General features: G+C 40.7%; 1 protein-coding gene across 1 annotated transcript in view; it reads left to right on the plus strand.

Moving 5' to 3' along the window:
- LOC129746008 (uncharacterized) overlaps positions 1–20,714 on the plus strand; it is a 269,649-nt gene that overhangs the window by 238,735 nt on the left and 10,200 nt on the right. Inside the window, exons 4-6 of the mRNA XM_055739429.1 lie at positions 6,970–7,183; positions 7,247–8,079; positions 8,138–8,610. Coding sequence (XP_055595404.1) covers positions 6,970–7,183; positions 7,247–8,079; positions 8,138–8,610 — 1,520 coding nt within the window. The remainder of the gene's footprint in view (positions 1–6,969; positions 7,184–7,246; positions 8,080–8,137; positions 8,611–20,714) is intronic.

The following is a 20,714-nucleotide window of genomic DNA, read 5'->3' on the forward strand; positions in this document are numbered from 1 at the left end:
GAAGCTGTCAGCTACTACACCGCACTGGTCGGTTCACTATCAGTTATATTTACACTACTGTGCGTTCCTAAACATTTGTAGACTTTACTTAGTTTTTATATTACTTAAATCTGACGAAAAACGAAAACAAAAACTTTTAGGAGTTTTTCTTCCAATTTTTCCACTTTTCTCGTACAGAATTATGGCATCTAACATTGGTCCTTATATTCATCATACAACGAAAAACTTCCGTATTCAATTATTATTTCTGTTATTCGAACGGTTTTAAAAAAAACATTTCGAGGCAGCGCGAAATCCCTAAAATGTTTAAACTAATTCGCAGTTTACATAACAACACTTCTAAGTAAAAATCTATGTTGAACTTGATATCATAACTTAAATATAAACGGAAATATTTGAAATTCATGCATATTATTTAGACAAAATTGATTATTCGAAAGAATGTCAGTATATCTGGTAGCACTGCGCGTAACAAAACATTTATCCATTGGTGAAGTAAAATAGAAGTGTATTTACCTGGCCAACACTTTGGGGGGCACTTGAATTACCCAAGTAACCAATAAGCAGTAATAAATGGCCCTATTTTGGCATTATAGTGGGATATATGTATAATATACCCAACAAAATTTGATAACTTTATATTTTACTCAAGTGCTGTTCACTGACAAAATACTTCACACATTAGTGTGTGCAATTTCACACATTTTGGAAATAAGTAGACCAACACATTAAATGTGTGAAGGTACTGCTGTACATTTTTGTGAAACACCGCTTAAGAAACGAAATGTGAGCGTTTCACACATTAGGCAAAAAGCGTTTAAAACGGGAAAATGTGTGAAATAATGAGGCGCTTAGAGAGGAAATGTGTAAAATCAAGAAATATGAAAGAAGGCCGCTATTTTTATGAATCATTGGAACCGAATGAAATGCTGGCGATTTTTAAAGTGCTTTTATTTATTTAAATGAGATTCTAAATAATTATATTTTGTTGTTTTGAAAACTCCTCTTCAGTTTCTGCCGCCAACTCCTCGCCAAATGGCATCGAGATCAAGCAGCTGGCTGAGTCCGAAATCTAGAAAAAGGAACTAAATAATTTAGTAGTATGATGTTTATAGATTTAAATAAGGCTGGAACAAATATCATTTTCTTCTTTTGTCACCCCCCCCGCCCCCCCCCCCCCCCCTTTCGAAATTTCAAAAAACCCGAAGGGGAAAATAAATAAAGTTTGAAGTAATTTATGTAAATTTCTGAAAGATTAAAAGACCAAAAAAACAAATTTAAGAAGATGGATGTGCACCTTTTGTTTTCTTGATTTGATTGAATTATTCGGTAAAAAATTACTTGATTTACAATATCTGGCAACGATATAGTATGCAATTTTTTTTGCATACAAGCTTGCGTGGAATTTATTCCAAATTATTTGTTTTTCGCATTATTTTTTATTGTCCCCCCCTCGCGATGTTACAACTTCGAGTGACAAAAGAAGGATTTAAATTTTGTTCCGGCCTAATGGCGGCAACTTACATTTCACTTGTTACGACGATCCAGCCGTATAAATTCTTCGACACCAAATTGATTGAGAAAACAACAATGGATGATATCACACACTTTTGTCTTATAAAGACTGATCCAGATAATGTGTAAATTTCGAACCTGCAAGGTGTGTAAAAATCACAAACCGTTATGACAGCTCCATTTATTTGCCGATAATGTGTGGAATAATTTGCATAATGTGTGAAAAGATTTATCAGTGTTTAAAAGGTTTGGACTGCAAATCGGCCGATATACCTAATGCGGAAATATCAAATAAAAAAATCCAAACCAACTAACTCTCTGTTTTCCTTTTTTCCTCACCCACTTCCCGACTGTTAATTTTTTCGTCGTATGTAATTCTTTGTTCTAGAAACAGGAATTGAACTCTGAAACCTGAACTGCTACTCGTACAATGCATTTATCAGCGACTTTGGCTCTTGGACTTTTTCATTCATGTCTCAATTTTGAGAAATTTTTAGTTTTTAAATCCAAATAGGGTAAAACTGTACAAGACGCACCAGCTAAGCATAATTGCTATTTACAGCGATACCAATCATTCAAGAACCAAATTGAAAGTTGACGATAATTCATCGATGAAATTTACGTAATATCGAAATGAAAAATTATGATAAAAACACGATTATGACTATATTTTTGTGAAAAACTAAAACAGCCAGAAAACAAACCGCGGGGTAGACGCCAAAACTAGTGGACAGAACGCGCCAAACAGGAAAAGTGGTAAGAAATAGAACACTGATTATACGGAATGTAATTATTGAAACACCAAATCTTTAATTACATGTTCATCGTATTTTTGTAAACTACCAGTTTTTGGCTAAAAATCATTTGGCATTGCTAAACTCTTCGAAAATTTCGCTTTTCAAAGTACACTTTTTTATATCCTTAAAGATAAAACGCCTTCAAGTAGGCAACAAAATTCAATTTTTTGGCCTGATATAGTGATATCGCGGCAAACATGGCGGCCGATAATTTTTTCGAGTCGAATATTGGTGCACCGTTTTAACTCGAACAAGGACAAAATATGTTATAACTATGCATTGTTATCGTAATTTGGGAGTCAGCAAATAAAAAAAATGGCATTTTGTTTTTATATTCGGGTTTTCTCAAAAGTTAGCAGCATTCAAAATTTGAGCGTATAACACGTGGTCTTGTGGGTATTCTGCCCCAATTTTCATATGATTGATTTTTGATAGAAATTGGTAGGAAGTTAATAAAATTCAACAAAATATTTATAGTCTTCCGAAAGTGCACATGAGTGGTAAAACGATAAGCTGTAGTTTGATCAGATTGCGCAGGCTGTTTTACCATAAAACCTTATATGTTACTTATGAAAAATTACAAGTTTTACGCTGATTCCATTAATTCCTCTGTTTCTAAGAACTAAAGTAGATTTTGTGAACTTTTCATCTATTGAATGATGAAAAAGCTTGTTTGCTACAATAAAAATGAAGAAAAACATCATTCGAAGCCGTAGGGTAGTGTATATTTGAGAAATAATGGCATGGGCCATCTTACCCCGCTGGTGCGTCTTGTACAGTTTTCCCATACGTTACTGTTGCCCCGAAAAACAATTCAACAACACAACAATACAACATGAAGAACTACAACATAACAGTAGTAAACGAAGAAAGAAAACATCCAGCATGTTTTTCGAGAAAATTTTAGATTTATTTGTTTTTTTTTTTCATGGCACAACACATTTTATTTTAAACAACATTAGTAAAGTATAACAACAAATATTCAGTATTTCAATTTTCATTAATTTTCTTTGAATTTTTTAAGCACGGCTTTTTTAGCAGAAAAAACAGCTTAAGCAAACTTGATTGATGAATCGCTCGTTTTCTCTGCTCATCCAGGATTACTCGGGTGGTATTGTGAATTTTAATAAAATTTTTAGAAACGTCGCTAGTGAACTGGCAACAAACAGACTTCCGATGATCTAGTACTTCGAAGTCTTTCGGTAGTCGGAAGTCTGGACTTCCGAAGTAAAATTTAGTGCTGGCGCTATTATTTTCTCCGCAGCCTTCCCAGATCTACTGATTTCTCCGTAGTTCTACGTATTTTAAGCATTTCTATGGAGCTACGGATCGATGCTCGAAATCTACGGGTTTTTCAGCATTTACTACGGATTTTCTACGGATAATCGAAAAAATTCAAGGGATTCTGCGAATAATTGAAAATTCTACCTGACGACCAAAAAAAAAGGTCATCCAGTTTTATGTTGCCGAAAACAGTACATTTTTCAATTTTCGTCAAATCTACGAACTTGAGCGGTTTTCAATCTGGCAATGCTGATTCTCCGGAAGATGCGATGCGATATCAATTTCCTTAAAAAGTTTTCGCAGATAATTTCACATTCTTGACATTCCAGACTTCTCGGTCCAACTCAAAAAAGCTCGAGCGAGTTCCATCGGCACTTTTGGCTAGCCTAAGATTGGACGACCTAGTTTTCTGCTTCAAAAATTGCTTCATCTTTGTCCTCCCGGCATGAAATCAAATGCAATTTTTATCGCCGGTACAATCCTCTGATTCAATAGGTAGCACGATCGGAGATTATTTTACTTTTTATTGAAACTATCATACGAATTTTTTTTTCAAAAATGTCATACACAATAAGATTTGCTCTCTTGGCTCATACAGAGCTTATTTGACGTTTGAATGTCACCTAGCTTATAGGCATTGGTAAATATTCTAAACAGCTTATAGGCGCTGAAATGCTGAAATACAGTCCAGATGCAGCTTATAAAAGTGCCTAATGATTTGTTGGGTAATTAACACGTATTGAACGTTAACCGGCGCATTTGAATACACACATATGCGCACTTTAGACCTAACGAAATCATACTTTAGAAAGCCTTTCAAAATTTCATGATTATTTAAGGCGTTTATTATTGGTTTAAGTGTTTCTGTTTTTATTTTTTTGTGGAGAACAGACCCCTTTTCAAAACTATTTTCGAATTTACTGGATTACATTTTTCATTTACGAGTTATAGAAGATTCCTCTTAATGTGTGCGTCTACCTAGATCACCAATAACTTTCTCGGTGTCTGAAAATTGAGCCAAAAGACAAAATGTTCAAAAAATAAGACGTTTTTCAACGAAGATCGTGACCATCCCGATTGAAATAACGACATTTCCAGTTAAACTTGGGAGTATTTAAAAATTCATTTGAAGTAATAAAAGTTTTTGGTTTTCGATGTCATACACTGCCGGCTAAAAGTTTGGGATCACCCCTTCAAAAACATGAAATTTTTCATCGACCATATCTCAACCATCTTATTGCAATTATTTCGATCTCATTCGAGAGATCGTGAGCTAAACCTTCTTTGTATGTTTTTGACAAAAAGTATATGCTTAGTTTATATTACCTAAACTTAGCTTAAAGTTGGGACATTTTCCAAAAATTACACTTCAAATTCAAACCCGATCATCTCAGGTTGGGGTGGACCAAATTTCAAAATTCGAGTTTCATTCGAATCCTTTTTTCATACTTATTAAAACACATTTGTTCATTTTTTTGCGATAAATTTGCAATGTATGTATGTAGGTAACCCACGATGGGTGCACAGATTCACCGCACTTTCGCCAACGCATGCGCTTAATTGCATTCTTTAGATAATTAGTTCGGCAAATCTGCAATGCAACCAGCCACAGACAGCTTGAGATAACATTCTGCTATGAAGCGAGTCGAGAGGACAGTTTTAATATCATATCTTATTGAAAATCAAGGCGATTGAAAGAACAGCTTGAAATGTGATTTAACTATGAAGCTAGTCGAAAAGACAGTTTGACATTAAGAAAAATCTGTCAAGAGAACAGTTTTAAATTTGTAATAAGACTATACAGTTCAATTTAACTGATCAAAATTAGAAGCAAGATGACAGAATAGCTTAAGATTGAGAAGAAATCACGAATGGACAGCTTTTCCATCAAGAAATAGAATAGATTAAAATTGAAAATCTAGAGATATGAAAGAACAGTTTGAGATATGAATAAACTATTAACCATTTCGAAAGGCATTTTGAATATTTTTTTTCAAGTGAGTGGATTTCCACTTGAAATTGGAAATAATGTTGGAAGGACAAGTCTAGAAGACAACCTGAAGAAATTGTTTCAAGTTTCAAGTTTAAAAAAAATGAAAATGTTAAAGTAGAATGGTATGACGATGAATAGAATACCTTTATAACAGCTTTATTTTCTATTAATATTATTTATCAAACGAGTTGAGATGCCAGTTTGAGATGAGAGTAAACAGGGACGAAAGTCGAGTGACTGCAAAGATAAATTTGTTTGAATTCCGAATTTAGAATAGATACAGCTTGAAAATAAGAAAAAGCCCATCGAGAGGATAGCCTAACATCTCATCGATTTGAACCAAGCGTTTTTGTGAAAAGTTTGTGATGAAAATGAATTCCAAGTTATGGGCAAAACAAATTTGTATGTTTTTTTTTTGACTGTCGAACATTTTGGTGAAAATTATCCAAAAATGATCAAACTTGAGCTAAGTTATAATGAAGTTAGTCTTCGAACTAAGTCCAGCTCATTAGCCTAAAAATCAGCTTGCCAGATTAACAATACGTTGTTTGACAACAAAGATACGAATGAAATAAAAATGCATGTTTTAGAAGACTAATCACTCACTTTTATTAACCGTTACACCATACTGCGGGGTGATCCCAAACTTTTGGACGATTGGCTACTTAAGTAAGCTATTTCAAATATTTTAAATATATTGATTTTTTTTTGTACAAAATTAGTCAAACGTGTTGTGATAAGTATGAAAAAAAGGATTCGAATGCAACTCTAATTTTGAAATTTGATCCACCCCACCCTGAGATGATCGAGTTTGAAATTTAATTGCAGTTTGAAGTAAAAGTAAAATGTGTATACAAGAAGCAAATCGATTCTTCCAACGCACCGAAACCAAGACCTATTGAGAATACCGTGCTATTTTGAAGCAAGTACTCAGAAGGCATGTCAAAGAGGTCCATGAGAGGAAAAAAAATGAAAAAGAAGGTTTTTGTATACAAGAGGCTGCTTTCAGATGTTTTACAAAACTTTTTGAAGAAGGCGAGTTTTCCGAAAAACGTCCCAGAAAGTCGAATTTTTGCCATAAGCAAATTTCTTTCGAGATGACACCGGACCTCGACGTGTTACGCATTTTTAAGTCATTCGGCATCAGAATTAAAATTACGATTTTTCCGAATTTGATTTGGTCCTACTTTGGTGATTTTTGAGGGTAAAAAAAACCGAAACTTTGAACGCTTTGAGGCACCCCTAAACTAAATGAAGTCCGATTGAGCTGGAATTTTGCACATGTCAGTTTGTTCAGCAATAGATATAGTTATAGATGAATATGATCTCCTTTGGGTATCGAAGTTCACTCCGTTTTTTTTTTTCAAATCTTATTCACAGACACCTACCTCCGGCCGGAACCGCTGCCAGATCGGATCTTCCGGGCGCGGTTTCGTGTCATCGACGGTGACTACTGGACCCCGGACATGGCCGACCAAAGCTCGCAACGATTCCAGACGCGATCCCGGGACTACCGGGAGCGGATCAATTTGATTATGCGACGTTCGGACCTGCGGGATCCCTACGAAGGAAGTGAAATTCTTGCACTGGATGGGTAGGTTTTGATGGCATTTTAACTAATGAACATTAATTTATTATTTTTTTAATATTTTTGTAGAAACGAAGGTGAAGACGTTACCCTACATTTCGCCATGTACTTCGACCCATACGCAGAATTGGTATCCGCAGCCGATTTGCACTCGATTTTGATGGAAGAGATTACGGCTGAACACCCGAAGTATCTACGGAATTTAACGATTGATCCAACGAGTTTGGTGATAAAGGAAGTTCTTGGACAGTTCGACGATATTCCTGGAACGTCTTCCTCTCCACTGGGAGGAAAAGACGACGTAATCAACGAAATAGCTACGACGGTGCGTCCTCCAAGGAAATGTGAACCACTTAAGCTGAGCTACTGCCGTTCGGTGGGCTACAATATGACCACATACCCGAACTACTTCGGCCACAATTCGGTGGAAGAGGTTGAGGCTGATCTGATATCGTTCCGCGAGCTTGTTGATGCGGAGTGCTTCCGGCAAGCTTTCGATTTCATCTGTCGATTGTTGCAACCTCCTTGTGAGTATAGACGTATGGAAGAACCTAGTCCAGGTCGGATTTGCCGTCAGTACTGTCAGGCTTTCTGGAGCGGCTGCGGAGATCGACTTCCGGTGAGATTCAAGAAATTTTTGGACTGCGAACGATTTCCGGAATCCACTGGAATTCAGTCGTGCCACAGTAAACCGGGTTGTGCCGTTGAGCTTCAGAACAATGCCCTCTCTAGTCGTCTCTGTGATGGAGTAGCCGACTGTCCGGATCTCTCGGACGAAAATACCTGCACTTTCTGTGCCTATGGAGCCATCTACTGTGGTCGTGGAAGGATCTGCTATCCGAAAAATGCGCGCTGTGATGGTAAACAGGACTGTCCGGATGGCAGTGACGAAAAGGATTGTCGTAAGAATTTTGATCTTTCACTTCAATACAAAAAAAACTAACCAAAAATTTGTTTCAGTGTCTATCTCACCGCAAGTAACCCATCTGACGTTCCCGGCTCCAATTGTCCCCTATCGGCCGAGGTTCTTCTCGGAAGGTTACGCCGTATTCTCCGAAAAAGGAACTACCGGAAAGCTTTGCTCCATCGGTATGGAAACCAACGAATTTGTCCGGACTACCGTAGCCGAATCGCTCTGTAAAGCCCTCGGATACGAACGGGTGGACTTCTCCGAGATCCGTAACGATACGGAACCCAACACCAGCTACGTCAGGGTACTGGACCCGAGGGCATCGGAAATTTCCTTCGTGCGAACGACATGTCAGACGAAGCAGTCCCTGTACGTGAGCTGTGGTCAGCTGGAGTGTGGCGTTCAATCGGCGTTACCAAACAATGGGCAAAATGTTGGTCTCTCCAAGATGGCTGCACCCGGAGATTGGCCCTGGATGGTGGCGCTGTTCCGAGCGGATACGCACGTTTGTGATGGGACGCTGGTAAGATAATTCATTTAACAAAAAATATCAAGTGCAGTCTGTGCGTTGATCCGTCTAGGATGGAAAGTAAAAGAAAAACTAAAATTTATGTTAAAATACTCTTGACCCATTACTCGTCTAAACCAGTTCGTTGTCGGAATCCAGAGACGCTGCAGTTCGAAACTGTCCCTGCATACATATTCTACAAGAATTCCGATGAGGGTTCTTCTGACTGAAAAGGCGAAATGCTCTGTCGCGCGGGTGGAAGTCGCTGGCTCTGAAGAAAAGAGAAAGAGCTGGCTATAAAATTGCGCTCTAACGCAAAGTTCTTTGAAATAACAGGTTACCTCATCCGCCATATTTGTTGACAGATTTCCAGAATAATGACGTAGTTGTTAAGAAAAATAGCGAGCATTGCACTGAATTCTTCAGTTTTCCATAAAAATTATTTTTAATGCCAGTAGATTGTACGCTACTGTCCTCAAATTCATAAATTCGACTTCTCAGATAAATGAGCTTCTTATAAAGATTCGGTTTACTGTAGAAATATCTAAATTTTCGTGGAATTCGTTATGTATGGAAGCCACCTTGGATGCATGGTCGTTCCGCAGTTCTGGCTAATGCTTCATCAACAAGTCACCGAAAGTTACCATATATCCATTAAATAACTGCTGGATGAGACGTTCAAGCAGTGATTGAAATCCTCGCCTATTTCCTCAAAAGAGACATTCAAAAACACGCTTTGAGGCCTCGCATATTTAGCAATACAAGAGACGATACATATACATTCATTCAAACCTCCCCCCATTAGGAGGATCTGCTCCGAACAAGAGACACTATTCGTTTGCTGTAAACGATCTCTCAACATTCGGTTGCTATTTGTTGCATTTTTTCTCGTAACTATTTTCTAATTCGAGTTTTGGAATGATTCTAGGCTCTTTATTTAACATGTTCCAAATTGAAATCAATTTTTACATCTCTTACTTTATTTCCTTTACTCTAATTACTGAACTTTTTTGTTTGTGCAGATGATGTCAAACGAAGATTAAAGTTTGTTTCCTATGAAATGTTTGAAAAATCTCATAACAGCTATGTACATTATCGTGGGCTAATTACACGATCGCTGTACGATACCCAATAATGAATATACTCTGGCTTTAGCGGCGCTGCTGTGTAGCTCAGTGTATCGAACCAGAAAGATTTCAATGCAGGATTTTTTTCTGCAAGTTAAACCTCATGCGTTAAAGTCTATCAGTCAAAGAGGATATCAGTGTATGTTTATGTATGTATTAGAATTCCAGAATAATTTTTGCACGTAGAAGGCCAATTTTCGTAAATATTATTGAAAAAGCGAGTAAAATTTAAAAATTTCCATTCCAAAAATCGGGTAATATCAGGCCAAATATTTAAAAAAAAATTAGACAATTATCTAAAAATATGAAGAGGAAAGTGAAGAAAATGATTTTTTGTCGCAGCCCATCAGCAGCGTTAAATTCGTGTTTAATGCATCCAAAAAAAGGTTTTTGATTAAACAAACTTTAACAAATCTATTTTTTGACAAACAATCTGAAGCTGGAATTGATTTTGCAAATAATGTGAATAATACCGGGCAAAATCCGGGCAGTTTTTTTTTTTAAATATCCGGGCACCCGCGTCGAACCGGATTTCTCTTGAAAATTTAATTGAAAACCGGGCGAGCCCGGAGAAATCCGAGCAATCTGGAATGCTAATTTGTGTTCTTTGAATTTCATATACAGGTTAGGCTGATAAAATTTTGCGTTTGGCGTTTGAATTCACCGTCTACGAGTACGTTTGGTATCCATTTACGCCAGCTAGGTTCCTATTATAAATTTAAAAAATCCGTACAGCACTAAGTTAGTGCCACTAACTTAAACATCAAAACGATCTACAGAAGACAACTTTTTGTTAAATAACATCAAAAATGTGCTATATATCAAGGAATATTGAAAGAAGGTAGTGCCAAGAGCCATATTGGATTTTTTTTCGTGACGTCACTGTTGCCAAGCTGTCGAAGGTTTATACTGGTAGAACTCAAATTTCAAAGTTAAACACATTAAGGAACTATATTAAAATCCAATTAGAATCGGATTTTGTTGTAAGGCCACTAGTTGATTGTGCTATGAGGTTTATTTGTGTTCAATAGACTGCAGTGTGTATTATTCTTGAATTTGTTATTGAATACACAGTCATGCTCTATGTGAAACGAGCAAAAATAATAGTTTTCCCCTTTCAAAAGATCTGATTGGTAGTTTATGGCAGTGCACCTCATCGTCATGATTTGAATCTAACATGGTTGACCATATGAATTTCTAATTTAGAACAATTAACCCCAATAAAACCATTGCAACTTTGGTTTACTAAATTCTAACTGATTTCAACATTTATTAGCAAAATTTTGAACTAATTATCAAGTTTTGTCAATTTGAGTTAGGATACCTCAGCAACTTCAATCGTCTGAATTAAAGCAAAACAACTACTACATTAAATTTTTTTAGTATCAGTCTTAAAGAACAATAATATTTCTAGAATTGTGTGCCTTTAAAGTTGGAAAAATCTCCAATTTTTTTCAATTCCTAACAAAAAAGGAAAAATATTCATATAAATTCACAGATTATTGGCAACAGTGACGTCACAGGCGGTACTAATACTAAAGCAAGGCTGCCTCGGCACTACCTCCTTTAAATATTCCTTGGCTATATATTCATTTATTGTCACACTATTGACGTATTGCTCATCAAGAACTTTAACTTTTTTCACTAAATTTCAGAGATTTTCGAGTTTCGCCTTTTTTTGTTTTCGATTTTTGCTTTCGCCCAATTGATCGGCCTTTTTTGTTTTGATTTTGAAGTTTCGCCCGTTGGTCCTACACGCAAAAACTAATTAAATAGACCGTTTTTTCACACACTCACACACTCATTTGGCGCAACACCTTAAACTTGTAAAATTGACCCAATATTGCGAACAGCCGAGATCTGTCAAAAAACGTGTCGTTTCATCGAGTCAATTTTACACATTATTTAGAAAAGCTGGCTTACTAAATAAAGGGTAGTTTTTTAACTTGTCATTCAGAATATAGAACTCTTTCTGCCGTAACCGATCTCGTTCGACGATTTAATGAATCGGTTAATGCTGAAAGAAGATCAGTTGATTGAATATTTTCCTATTCTATAACAGGAGCATGAAAATTATACCAAGCCGAATACAGAAATTTGAAACAAACTGATTTGTTTTTATTATTTTCTTTCCATCCTTCTGGCACTTTAACGGGCTAACATCAAAGGGCTGACATCGCAGAGCGGGCTTCCAAAATAATGTGTAGATTTTACATGCTTACATTACTAATTTGCACCTCTGTTTGACGTACATGCTGTGTACACTATAAAGGGTACAAGGGGTTTATGGATCGGAAGAAGGCACGGTGAAGTGGACTTCTATATGACGCAATTCCTGACTGGTCATGGATGCTTCATGAAGTACCACTACCGGTTTGGACATGTGGCTTCGCCATATTGCCCAGATTGTGGTGACGTAGAGGAAACACCCGAACATGTGGTGTTTGTCTGTCCGAGGTTTGCGGCGGTACGTACTTCCATATTTGCCGCCTGTGGGCCTGACACGACAGCAGATAACGTTGTACAGAGGATGTGTGCGGATTCCAACACTTGGCACGCGGTCAGCGATGGGTTCACCCGGATCATGACTGCCCTGCAGAGGAGCTGGAACCAACGGCAGTCCGCGAACGGTTAGGATGACTCCATCGGCGGGGAGCATCTGAGTAGTGTGCGTCCGATCCCTTGATCGAAGCTACAAAGATAAGGCAACATCTTCTGCGTAGCGGAGGTCAGGGGTGCGCCGCGAACGTGTGTAGGATACCCCAATGTCGGGGGGTATCCGAGTAGTTCCGCTTCCTAAGAGGGAAACTGCGGGGATAAGACTTTACCTTCCTCGTAGCGGATCTCGAGGGAAGAGGGTTAACCACTGTCGGGGGATACCCACGGGTAGAGAGGCTCTCGACGCCGGGCGAGCCTCTCGAGTCGGTGTAGGATGTCGTCACCGTCGGGAAACATCCGAGTCGTAGCGTTCCAAGTCCCGAATGTGTGCCGTGACAGGCGCGAGTCTAGGATAAGCTGCTCTCGATTTGGCACACAACGGGCAGGAAAATCCGCGGGCCAAAAATCCTAGGGTTGCCAACCAAGGGGGATAAAGAAGACCGGACAACGGTCGGAGTAGACTGACCCCATCGACGGGGGGCTGTCGAGTAGAGTGCGTCCGACCCCACGGTTTGAAGTTACAAAGATAAGACAATACCTTCTGCGTAGCGGATGCCGTGGGTGCGCCGCGTTCGCGTGTAGGATGCTCCACCTTCGGGGAGTATCCGAGTAGAGCGGTTCTCAACGACAGAAGCTGCGGGGATAAGACTTGACCTTCTTCGCAGTGGAAATCGTTGGGAAAGGGTTATTCCACGTTCGGGGAATACCCACGGGTAGAGTGGCTCTCGACGCCGGGCGAGCCATTCGAGTCGGTGTAGGATGACGTCTTCGTCGGGAATCATCCGAGTCGTTGCGTTAAGTCCCGCGCGTGTGCCGTGACAGGCGCGAGTCCAGGATAAGCTGCTCTCGATCTGGCACACGACGGGCAAGGTGGCAAACTTCGAACCCTGAAGATAAGAGGTCGGGCTTCGAGTCGTTAGAGGAGAGGTCAGGCCTCAAACCTTCAGGCGGAGAGGTTTGTGTGGTCAACCCCGAGTCTTTATGATAGGAGGTCGGGTCCCGAGTCGTAAGAGGAGGGATCAGGCCCCTTACCAACAAGAGGAGGGGTACAAGTGGTCACCTCGAGTCATTACGAGGAGAGGTCAGATTTCAAGTCGTTAGAGGAGAGATCGGGCCTTGAATCGTGCAGAGGAGAGGTAAACCTCGAGTCGATGCGAGGAGGGGTCAGATCTCAAGTCGTTAGAGGAGAGATCAGGCCTCAAGTCGCGAAGAGGAGAGGTTTGTGTGGGAATCTCGAGTCATTGCGAGGAGATGTCGGTTCTCAAGTCGCTAGAGGAGAGTTCAGGCGTCGAGTCGTAAGGATGAGAGGTTTTGCTGAAAGTGGTCTCGTTAATGAGTATTGCCTTTGAGCGCATTAGCGCGAATAGACCTCCCACTATTGAAGCATAGTGTACTAAACAGTTCGAGGTGGGAACCAGGTCTGCGGCCCCAGGTGGAGTTTAGGGAGTAGGGGGTATACACGGAGTATATCATGAGTCTGCCCATTGTACCCATGGACCCAGAGTAGCAAACTGGGGGGACGCGGTGGCTCGCCGTGCCTTGGAATACAATCCGTAAACCGGGATTTACCACCTGTGGTTACCAACTAAAAAAAAAAAGGGGTTTATATGAAAAAGGAGTTAACCCAGTCTTTTCCGATAACGGGTCAAAACTACACTATAAGGGGTTGCGCCAGATGAGTGTGCAGTCAACTCAAGTCCGGGTTTTCTTAAGACTAAGACTGGATACAATACAAAATTTTGGCTTCTTTTTTGGTAAAGGACAAACATAGTCCACAATCATTTTACTCCTTCTAATCAGCTGTTCATTAGAGATGCTGACAGTTGCATCTCGACATCTTTGAACCGTCCTTCTTCATTAATGATCCAGGGTCGTACGAAGGGTTATTGGTTTAGCCTGACATCGCTCTCTAGTAATCCAACAACGCCCATTGGCTCTACATGAATAGAAAAATTAACCCCATTTTGAATAGGCGTAAGTTCACGTTCCAACGAAAATGCATCAACAGGAAGTTTCGCCCAATTGTATTTTATCAATTTTTTGAAAGTTTTAAGTGATTTTCAGATCCGCGTTTATTAGGTAAAGTGCAACCGCGTACATCCGAAATCACTGTTAACTCAATTTGTATACATTTGGCAGTTTCGCCCTTTTGAAATGTTACGCTAGATTTATTTTAGAATATAGAAAATAAATGAAAATGGTAGCGAATTGAATTCCTTTAAAATGAATATTGTTTGGCCCTGGGTTGGTCGGCTCTTCTCAAACAGCAAAGAGCCGGGAGAAAACAACACTGTTTTCAGTTCGGCTTCGGAGTGTAATCCTCTTTCGCTGATCGTGCTCCACTCGTTACCCGAATTTACACGAGCTGTAAGTGACTCGGACGGCAAGTGTGAGAGCATTCGCATCTCAGTGGGAGAAAGAGAATTCTAAACAAAGAGGGCCCTGTGTTTCAGTCATACACCTCAGAGTAAATGAAGAAAAAATTATTTTGAATCCCACCACACCACGTAGAAAAAGTAAAAACAATTTCTCCCCCGCTACCATGCCCACTGCTGTTTTCCTTTTTTTTCTTCTTTTTCTTGCAAAAGCTAGCGTTCGAAGAAGAGGTGCCAGGTGCTTTCGTCAAAAAATCATAATACCGCGAAGAACAAAAAACAAGATTTTTCAGGACACCAGTAGTTTGGTGGAAATGAAATGCAGCTTTTCTTAAATTGCATAAATTATGGTGAAATAGCGGTGCAGTATACGCCTTAATTTATGCAGCAGAAGAGATAAGAAGTTAGGTGGCTTATAATTTATACCGAAAACACCGATCAAATATCATCTGATCCGAAGATTACCATTATTGGTTAAAGAGGTAAACTGTTTTCATTACAACATGAATTGCAATTAAGATCAGGACGGCTTCTAGAAACCAAACACCTCTGGGACCTTTGATTCGGCGAGCAGCATCTTTTCTGGTGAACGTACCAAGAATAAACTGAGTTTGCTCTCAGATTTCTCCTCAATAGAATGCGTAACAGATTTTTCCGGAGAAGGTAATTCTCTTCATCAGCGGATGTTAAAGCACTCGCTCACTCTTATGTGTTGACAATCTCACTCTTGATTTCAGTGCGATTTATTTCTCCCCGCACAGATTGGGGAGCAGACCGAAAAAATTGCACTCTCTTTCACTGGACAAGCCGATCTGAGGAGTTTTGCCACCCATGGTTTTGCCAATAACAAGTTTAACAATGAGGTCAACGAACGGAGGTCAAAATTGCCATCGATTACTTTCGTGACGTGAATTTTCGCTTTAATAGATCATTTCTGACTTCTACAGTACCGTTCATAATTGTATAGAAATTGGAAGCTCGCGCACTGTCACTTCGACTTTGAACTTCCATAACTTTTTACTCTGATGATATTTTTTGTTCAATATTTTTAGGTTAGATAGATCAACTATAACACTATTATATCACAAAATTAGAGCTTTCTGGAGTTTGTGTGGCCTGAGAAACAGTAATTCTACGAAAATCGGACTTTTTGGCCTATTCTCATTCAAACTGCAATATCTCTGAAACTACGCAAAATTTTTATTGCAATTTTGCAGTGTGATTGTTGAAGTATAAAGCTAGCATGTGTGAAGTTTTGAAAAGTTCTATCGATGAGATCAAAAGTTACGCGAGTTGAAATATTTCAGGCATGGATCTAGAAATGCGATTTCTATAGAATTTTGGACGAATTTTTTCATAGGAAAATCATATTCTCTGTTTAACAACCAGTAAATCTATTTCAATCAAAACAATCAAAACAATATCGCGAGATACTGATTTCAAAACACAAATGGATCTGTTCGCACGAAAATCCGGTCATTGCAAACCCTGTTAAAACACAATCCATTCATACCGCATATCAAACCTATTAGCCAGTTGATCTCTCCCTCTCAAAATTAGGAAGCCAAATCTGGCGCCTATTACAGCATCCCATAGCGCACAGCACATCCAGTACAATAGATACAGACTTGCAATAAACGGCCAGCAGATCACACGCATCTTTTGTGTCTGTCCTGTGTCGTACCGTGTACCTAAGCAAGAAATAAAACGTCTTCTAAGTTTGATCCGAACCGTCGCGCTATATTTTATTCGTTTATCGTTGAATACATGTACGTTTTGCCCAGTAAAAGAGTGTAAATTAATTGCCCCGAAAGTCCACATCCGTAGAAAAACATTGGTCCTTCGAGCCGGATGTCGGGACTTTAAAGCCGCCGTGGAAAAAGTGACCTGTGGTGGACATAGTGTGTTGCGATAAAAGTGCTGGGCAAGCGTGTGTCGTACCGTACCTACATAGCAAGCAATAAAGTCTATTACTTATCCGAACCGTCGCGCTGTATATTTTAATTCGTTCTTTGTCGAATACATGTTATCGTGCCCAGCAAAACCCGTGCGTAATTGATTGTCTCCGAAAGTCCACATCCGTGAAAAAACATTGGTCCTTCGAGCCGGAGTCGTTCGGTCGTTGACCTTTTGTGTGTGTTATTTGTGCACAAAAAGGACTGCCGCGTAATCAGTGCGTCGGTCAACAAGAAGAAAAGTACTTTGTCCTGTACGGCTGGCGGGTTAAAATTGCCGCTAAAAACTAGCGTGTGACCTGTGCCACTTGGGGGAAAGTGAAAAAGTGATTCGTTTCCCGTGGTTGTTTTTGGCGGGTTTAATAGTGCCGCTCAAGTTTGCTTGTGCCTCTTGGGGGGAAATAAATTTGTTCCCGTTTTCCGTGGCTGATTGGCAAATTATTGTCGTTCATATTCAATCGGGTGCCACTTTGGGGGAAATTGCAAAGTAAACGATTTCCCGTGCTTGTGCACTTGAATTGTGTGGGGAATAAATGTACTTGGTGGTGTTCTGTGTGAAATAAAAATTGTACGCTAACTGTTCGGCGATTATTCTGTGATATGCACATTCGCTAAACTGTACAAGTGCTGTAAAAAGTGTTGAAAAAAGTGAGCCAAATTGGCGGAAATTTCGAAAGCTGTCTTTTTTTGTTCGTGTTGCTGCCGCTGTTAGCTGCTGGCAATTTGTTGACTGCCGATTCAACGGATTTTGGTCATCCGATCACCCGTGCTGCATTTTTTGGAACCCGTTGCTGTTGCGCAATTCTGGACGAGTTGCAACGGATGCTGTTCTCCATCTCAGAGGATCTTCGTGGCCAACAGGAATTTCAGGGAAGTACTATTTTGCTTTGTTTTTGGGCTGTGGTGATCGAGAGTTAGGATCCCACACATTTTGGCCTGTGTTAAGTTTTTTGGACTTCTCGTTGAGTGTTGGTCGAGAAGAGTAATACTTAAAGTAACGCTGGTTGGATTAAAATCCGGACCAGAATAGAATTTGGCTGATTTTGTGATAACAGCTAGGCTGAGACACTTTTGGCTGATTTTGCGATACATCAGCTCCGGAAAACCAGTTTTATTGTTGCTATCAATCATTCGCGCGAGACGTTGAGTTGATCGGTCGGGTGTCAAGGTGTATTCGGTGATCCAGTGAAGGCGAAATAGTGCTTCCCAGTGAACCCTTGCTTGTGACAATGCCCAGTGAATTGCGTGAGCTTATTAAGCAGGATCGAAACCTGCGAAGAACTTTAAACTCGGTGCGTCAGTTTGCGTCCAATGAAAGCAACAACAGTGAACTTATAAGTGTGCGATTGGAACTGTTAGAATCCACCTTTGAACAGTTTAAAAAAGTGAGAACCGAAATTGAGCTGCAAACTGACCACCTGAGCGCTTCAACGGACGAATTCATCGAACAAACGGCATTGGATCAAGCAAGAGAGGACGAGAATGTGGGAATCCTGGTAGAATTCGAGGAAGACTACTGTGTGGTGAAGAGCGAACTTCGGCGCCAGTTGTCAGCGATACGAGCATCAATCAACGCAACTCCAGGTCCAAGTGCAGCCGAATCTTTTGATCCTCCATCAACTCTGGCAAGGGTGAAGTTGCCGGAAATCAAGCTGCCGTTTTTCAGTGGAAAGTCCAAGGAATGGGTCACCTTTAGAGATTCCTTTAAGAGCCTGATCCACTCCAGCAATCAACTTAACGATACCGACAAGTTTTGCTATCTTCGTTCGGCCGTGACGGGTGAGGCTCTACAAGCGATTGCTTCAGTGGACATCATCGCCGCTAACTACGAGATCGCTTGGTCAACCTTGGAAAAGCGTTATGAGAACCGGAAGCTGCTGGTGAAATCTTATCTCGATTCGCTGTTTTCCATCGAGCCGATGAGGAAGGAGAGCTATGATTCACTCAACACGTTGCTCAGCGAATTCGAGCGGAACCTCCAAATGCTGCAAAAGGTAGGCGAGAACCCAGGCCAGTGGAGCACGCTCCTGGTTCACATGCTGTGTTCTCGCCTGGATCAATCCACCCTGCGCCAGTGGGAAACCCACCACAGTTCCAAAGAGGTTCCGCTGTACGACGACCTGATGTGTTTCCTGCGCAACCATTGTTCGATGTTGGAATCCATCGCTCATCGGAGACCTGAACGACCAGAAAGCAGCGAGAATCGTTCCAGATTTGGTGTCAGCAACCCTGCAGTTACATCCCAAGTGAAGTGTCCGTTTTGTGGTGATGTTTTTCATATTGCTTTTCGGTGCACCAAATTTTTGAAACAAACTGTCAGTGAAAGAAGTGGATCAGTGAAGCGAGCAAGATTGTGCTACAATTGTTTGTCGTCCGGTCATCTAGCTCGTGATTGTGGGAAAGGTTCCTGTCACCATTGCGGTATGCGTCATCACTCGCTTCTACACCCCAGATCCTCCGTCTCGCAGCAATCAACTCGTCCTACACCTTCAGTGTCTCAGCCTCGTCGTCAGTCTTCGTTATTATCACACTCCCCACCGATATCCAACCAGTCAATTCCAAGCCACCCTCCCAACACTCAACCCTCAACCTCGTATCCAGTTACACAGCCCATTCTCACCACAGACCCTCAGCAAGCCATAGCACTTCCCTCCCACACACCGAACCTCATGAAACAAGTCCTGTTGTCCACAGCCATTGTTCGAATCCAGGATTCTCTTGGAAATATTCGATTAGCCCGAGCTTTGCTCGACTCGTGCTCCCAGTTTTGCTTCATGACCACTCGATTCAGCCAACAACTAAAACTACGACATGTTCCAGAAAACCTCACCGTTCAAGGCATCGGTGGATCACGAGCTGTGTCACGCAAACTGGTGGAAGCTTCCGTTAGTGCTCGAACCTCGGACATTTCAGCATTCAACACTGCCATGAGTTTTTTCGTTTTGCCCGAGCTGACAGTCACACTTCCTGCAAAACGAGTTGACTACGAGAGTTGGTGTTTACCTCAAGAAGATCAGCTTGCTGATCCCAGCTTTTCGGAACCAGGAGAGATCGACATCATTATCGGCGCCGAGTACTTCTTCGATCTGCTTCTGGAAGGCAGATTTAGAGTGACGAAGGATGGCCCTAGTCTGCAAAATTCCGTGCTTGGATGGATCATCGCAGGCACCATTCCGGAAAAATCGTCATCCTATTCGTTTTCCACCGTGGCATGTCCAGTAGCAGCGAGTAAAAAATCCGTTGAAAGGTCGACTAGCGAGGAGTTTTCCGTTGAAACCAACATTCGTGACTGCGATAGAGAAGGTGTCTTTTTGCCGAAATGTGACCACGTAATTCGGCAACTGGGGGAGTCGCGTAACGCAGCATCAAAACGGTCTTCCAGCGTAGAAAAACAGTTAACCAACAGCGAAAAGAAGTGCCTCCAGCAGCTAGCAGAAAGTGGGGAGGAATCGTATCCTGGAGCAGTAAATAGTCTTCAATACGGAACGCATGTCGATGATTCGCTAACTGTAGCGAGTTCAGATGACAGTGCGAAGAAGTTAGGAAAGGAGGTGATTGAGTTTGTAACAGCAGGTTGTTTTTTGTTGAGGAAATTCAACTCAAATTCAGCACAAGTACTGTCTGCATTACCAGATCACCTTAGAGACGAGCGCGCCTCCTTGAACGTAGATTCTTCAACTTCAACTGGGAAGAACTTGAGTTTAGTGTGGAAACCTAATCAGCATGCAGCCATCCTTCGAGTTGATCGTCAACCTGAATGTTTCCCAGGGGAATACGACGTTATCCAGAGAGGACGACCGCTGAAGGCATCATCCGCGATCCTCATCTTGATTCATGTGTTTGTCGTTAGCATAATTCGTGTTGGCGGCCGGCGAGCGCACGTACCGATTAGCGAAGACAGGAAGCATCCGATGTTTCTGTGGAGTAAACATCCTCATGCGAAAATTAAAATCAAGCACCACAACCACTGGGTATTCTGTGCCGAAGCTCGGCTGCTTGTTTAT

Source organism: Uranotaenia lowii, chromosome 1, assembly GCF_029784155.1.
Source record: "Uranotaenia lowii strain MFRU-FL chromosome 1, ASM2978415v1, whole genome shotgun sequence".
In the NCBI taxonomy this organism is placed as follows: Eukaryota; Metazoa; Arthropoda; class Insecta; order Diptera; family Culicidae; genus Uranotaenia; species Uranotaenia lowii.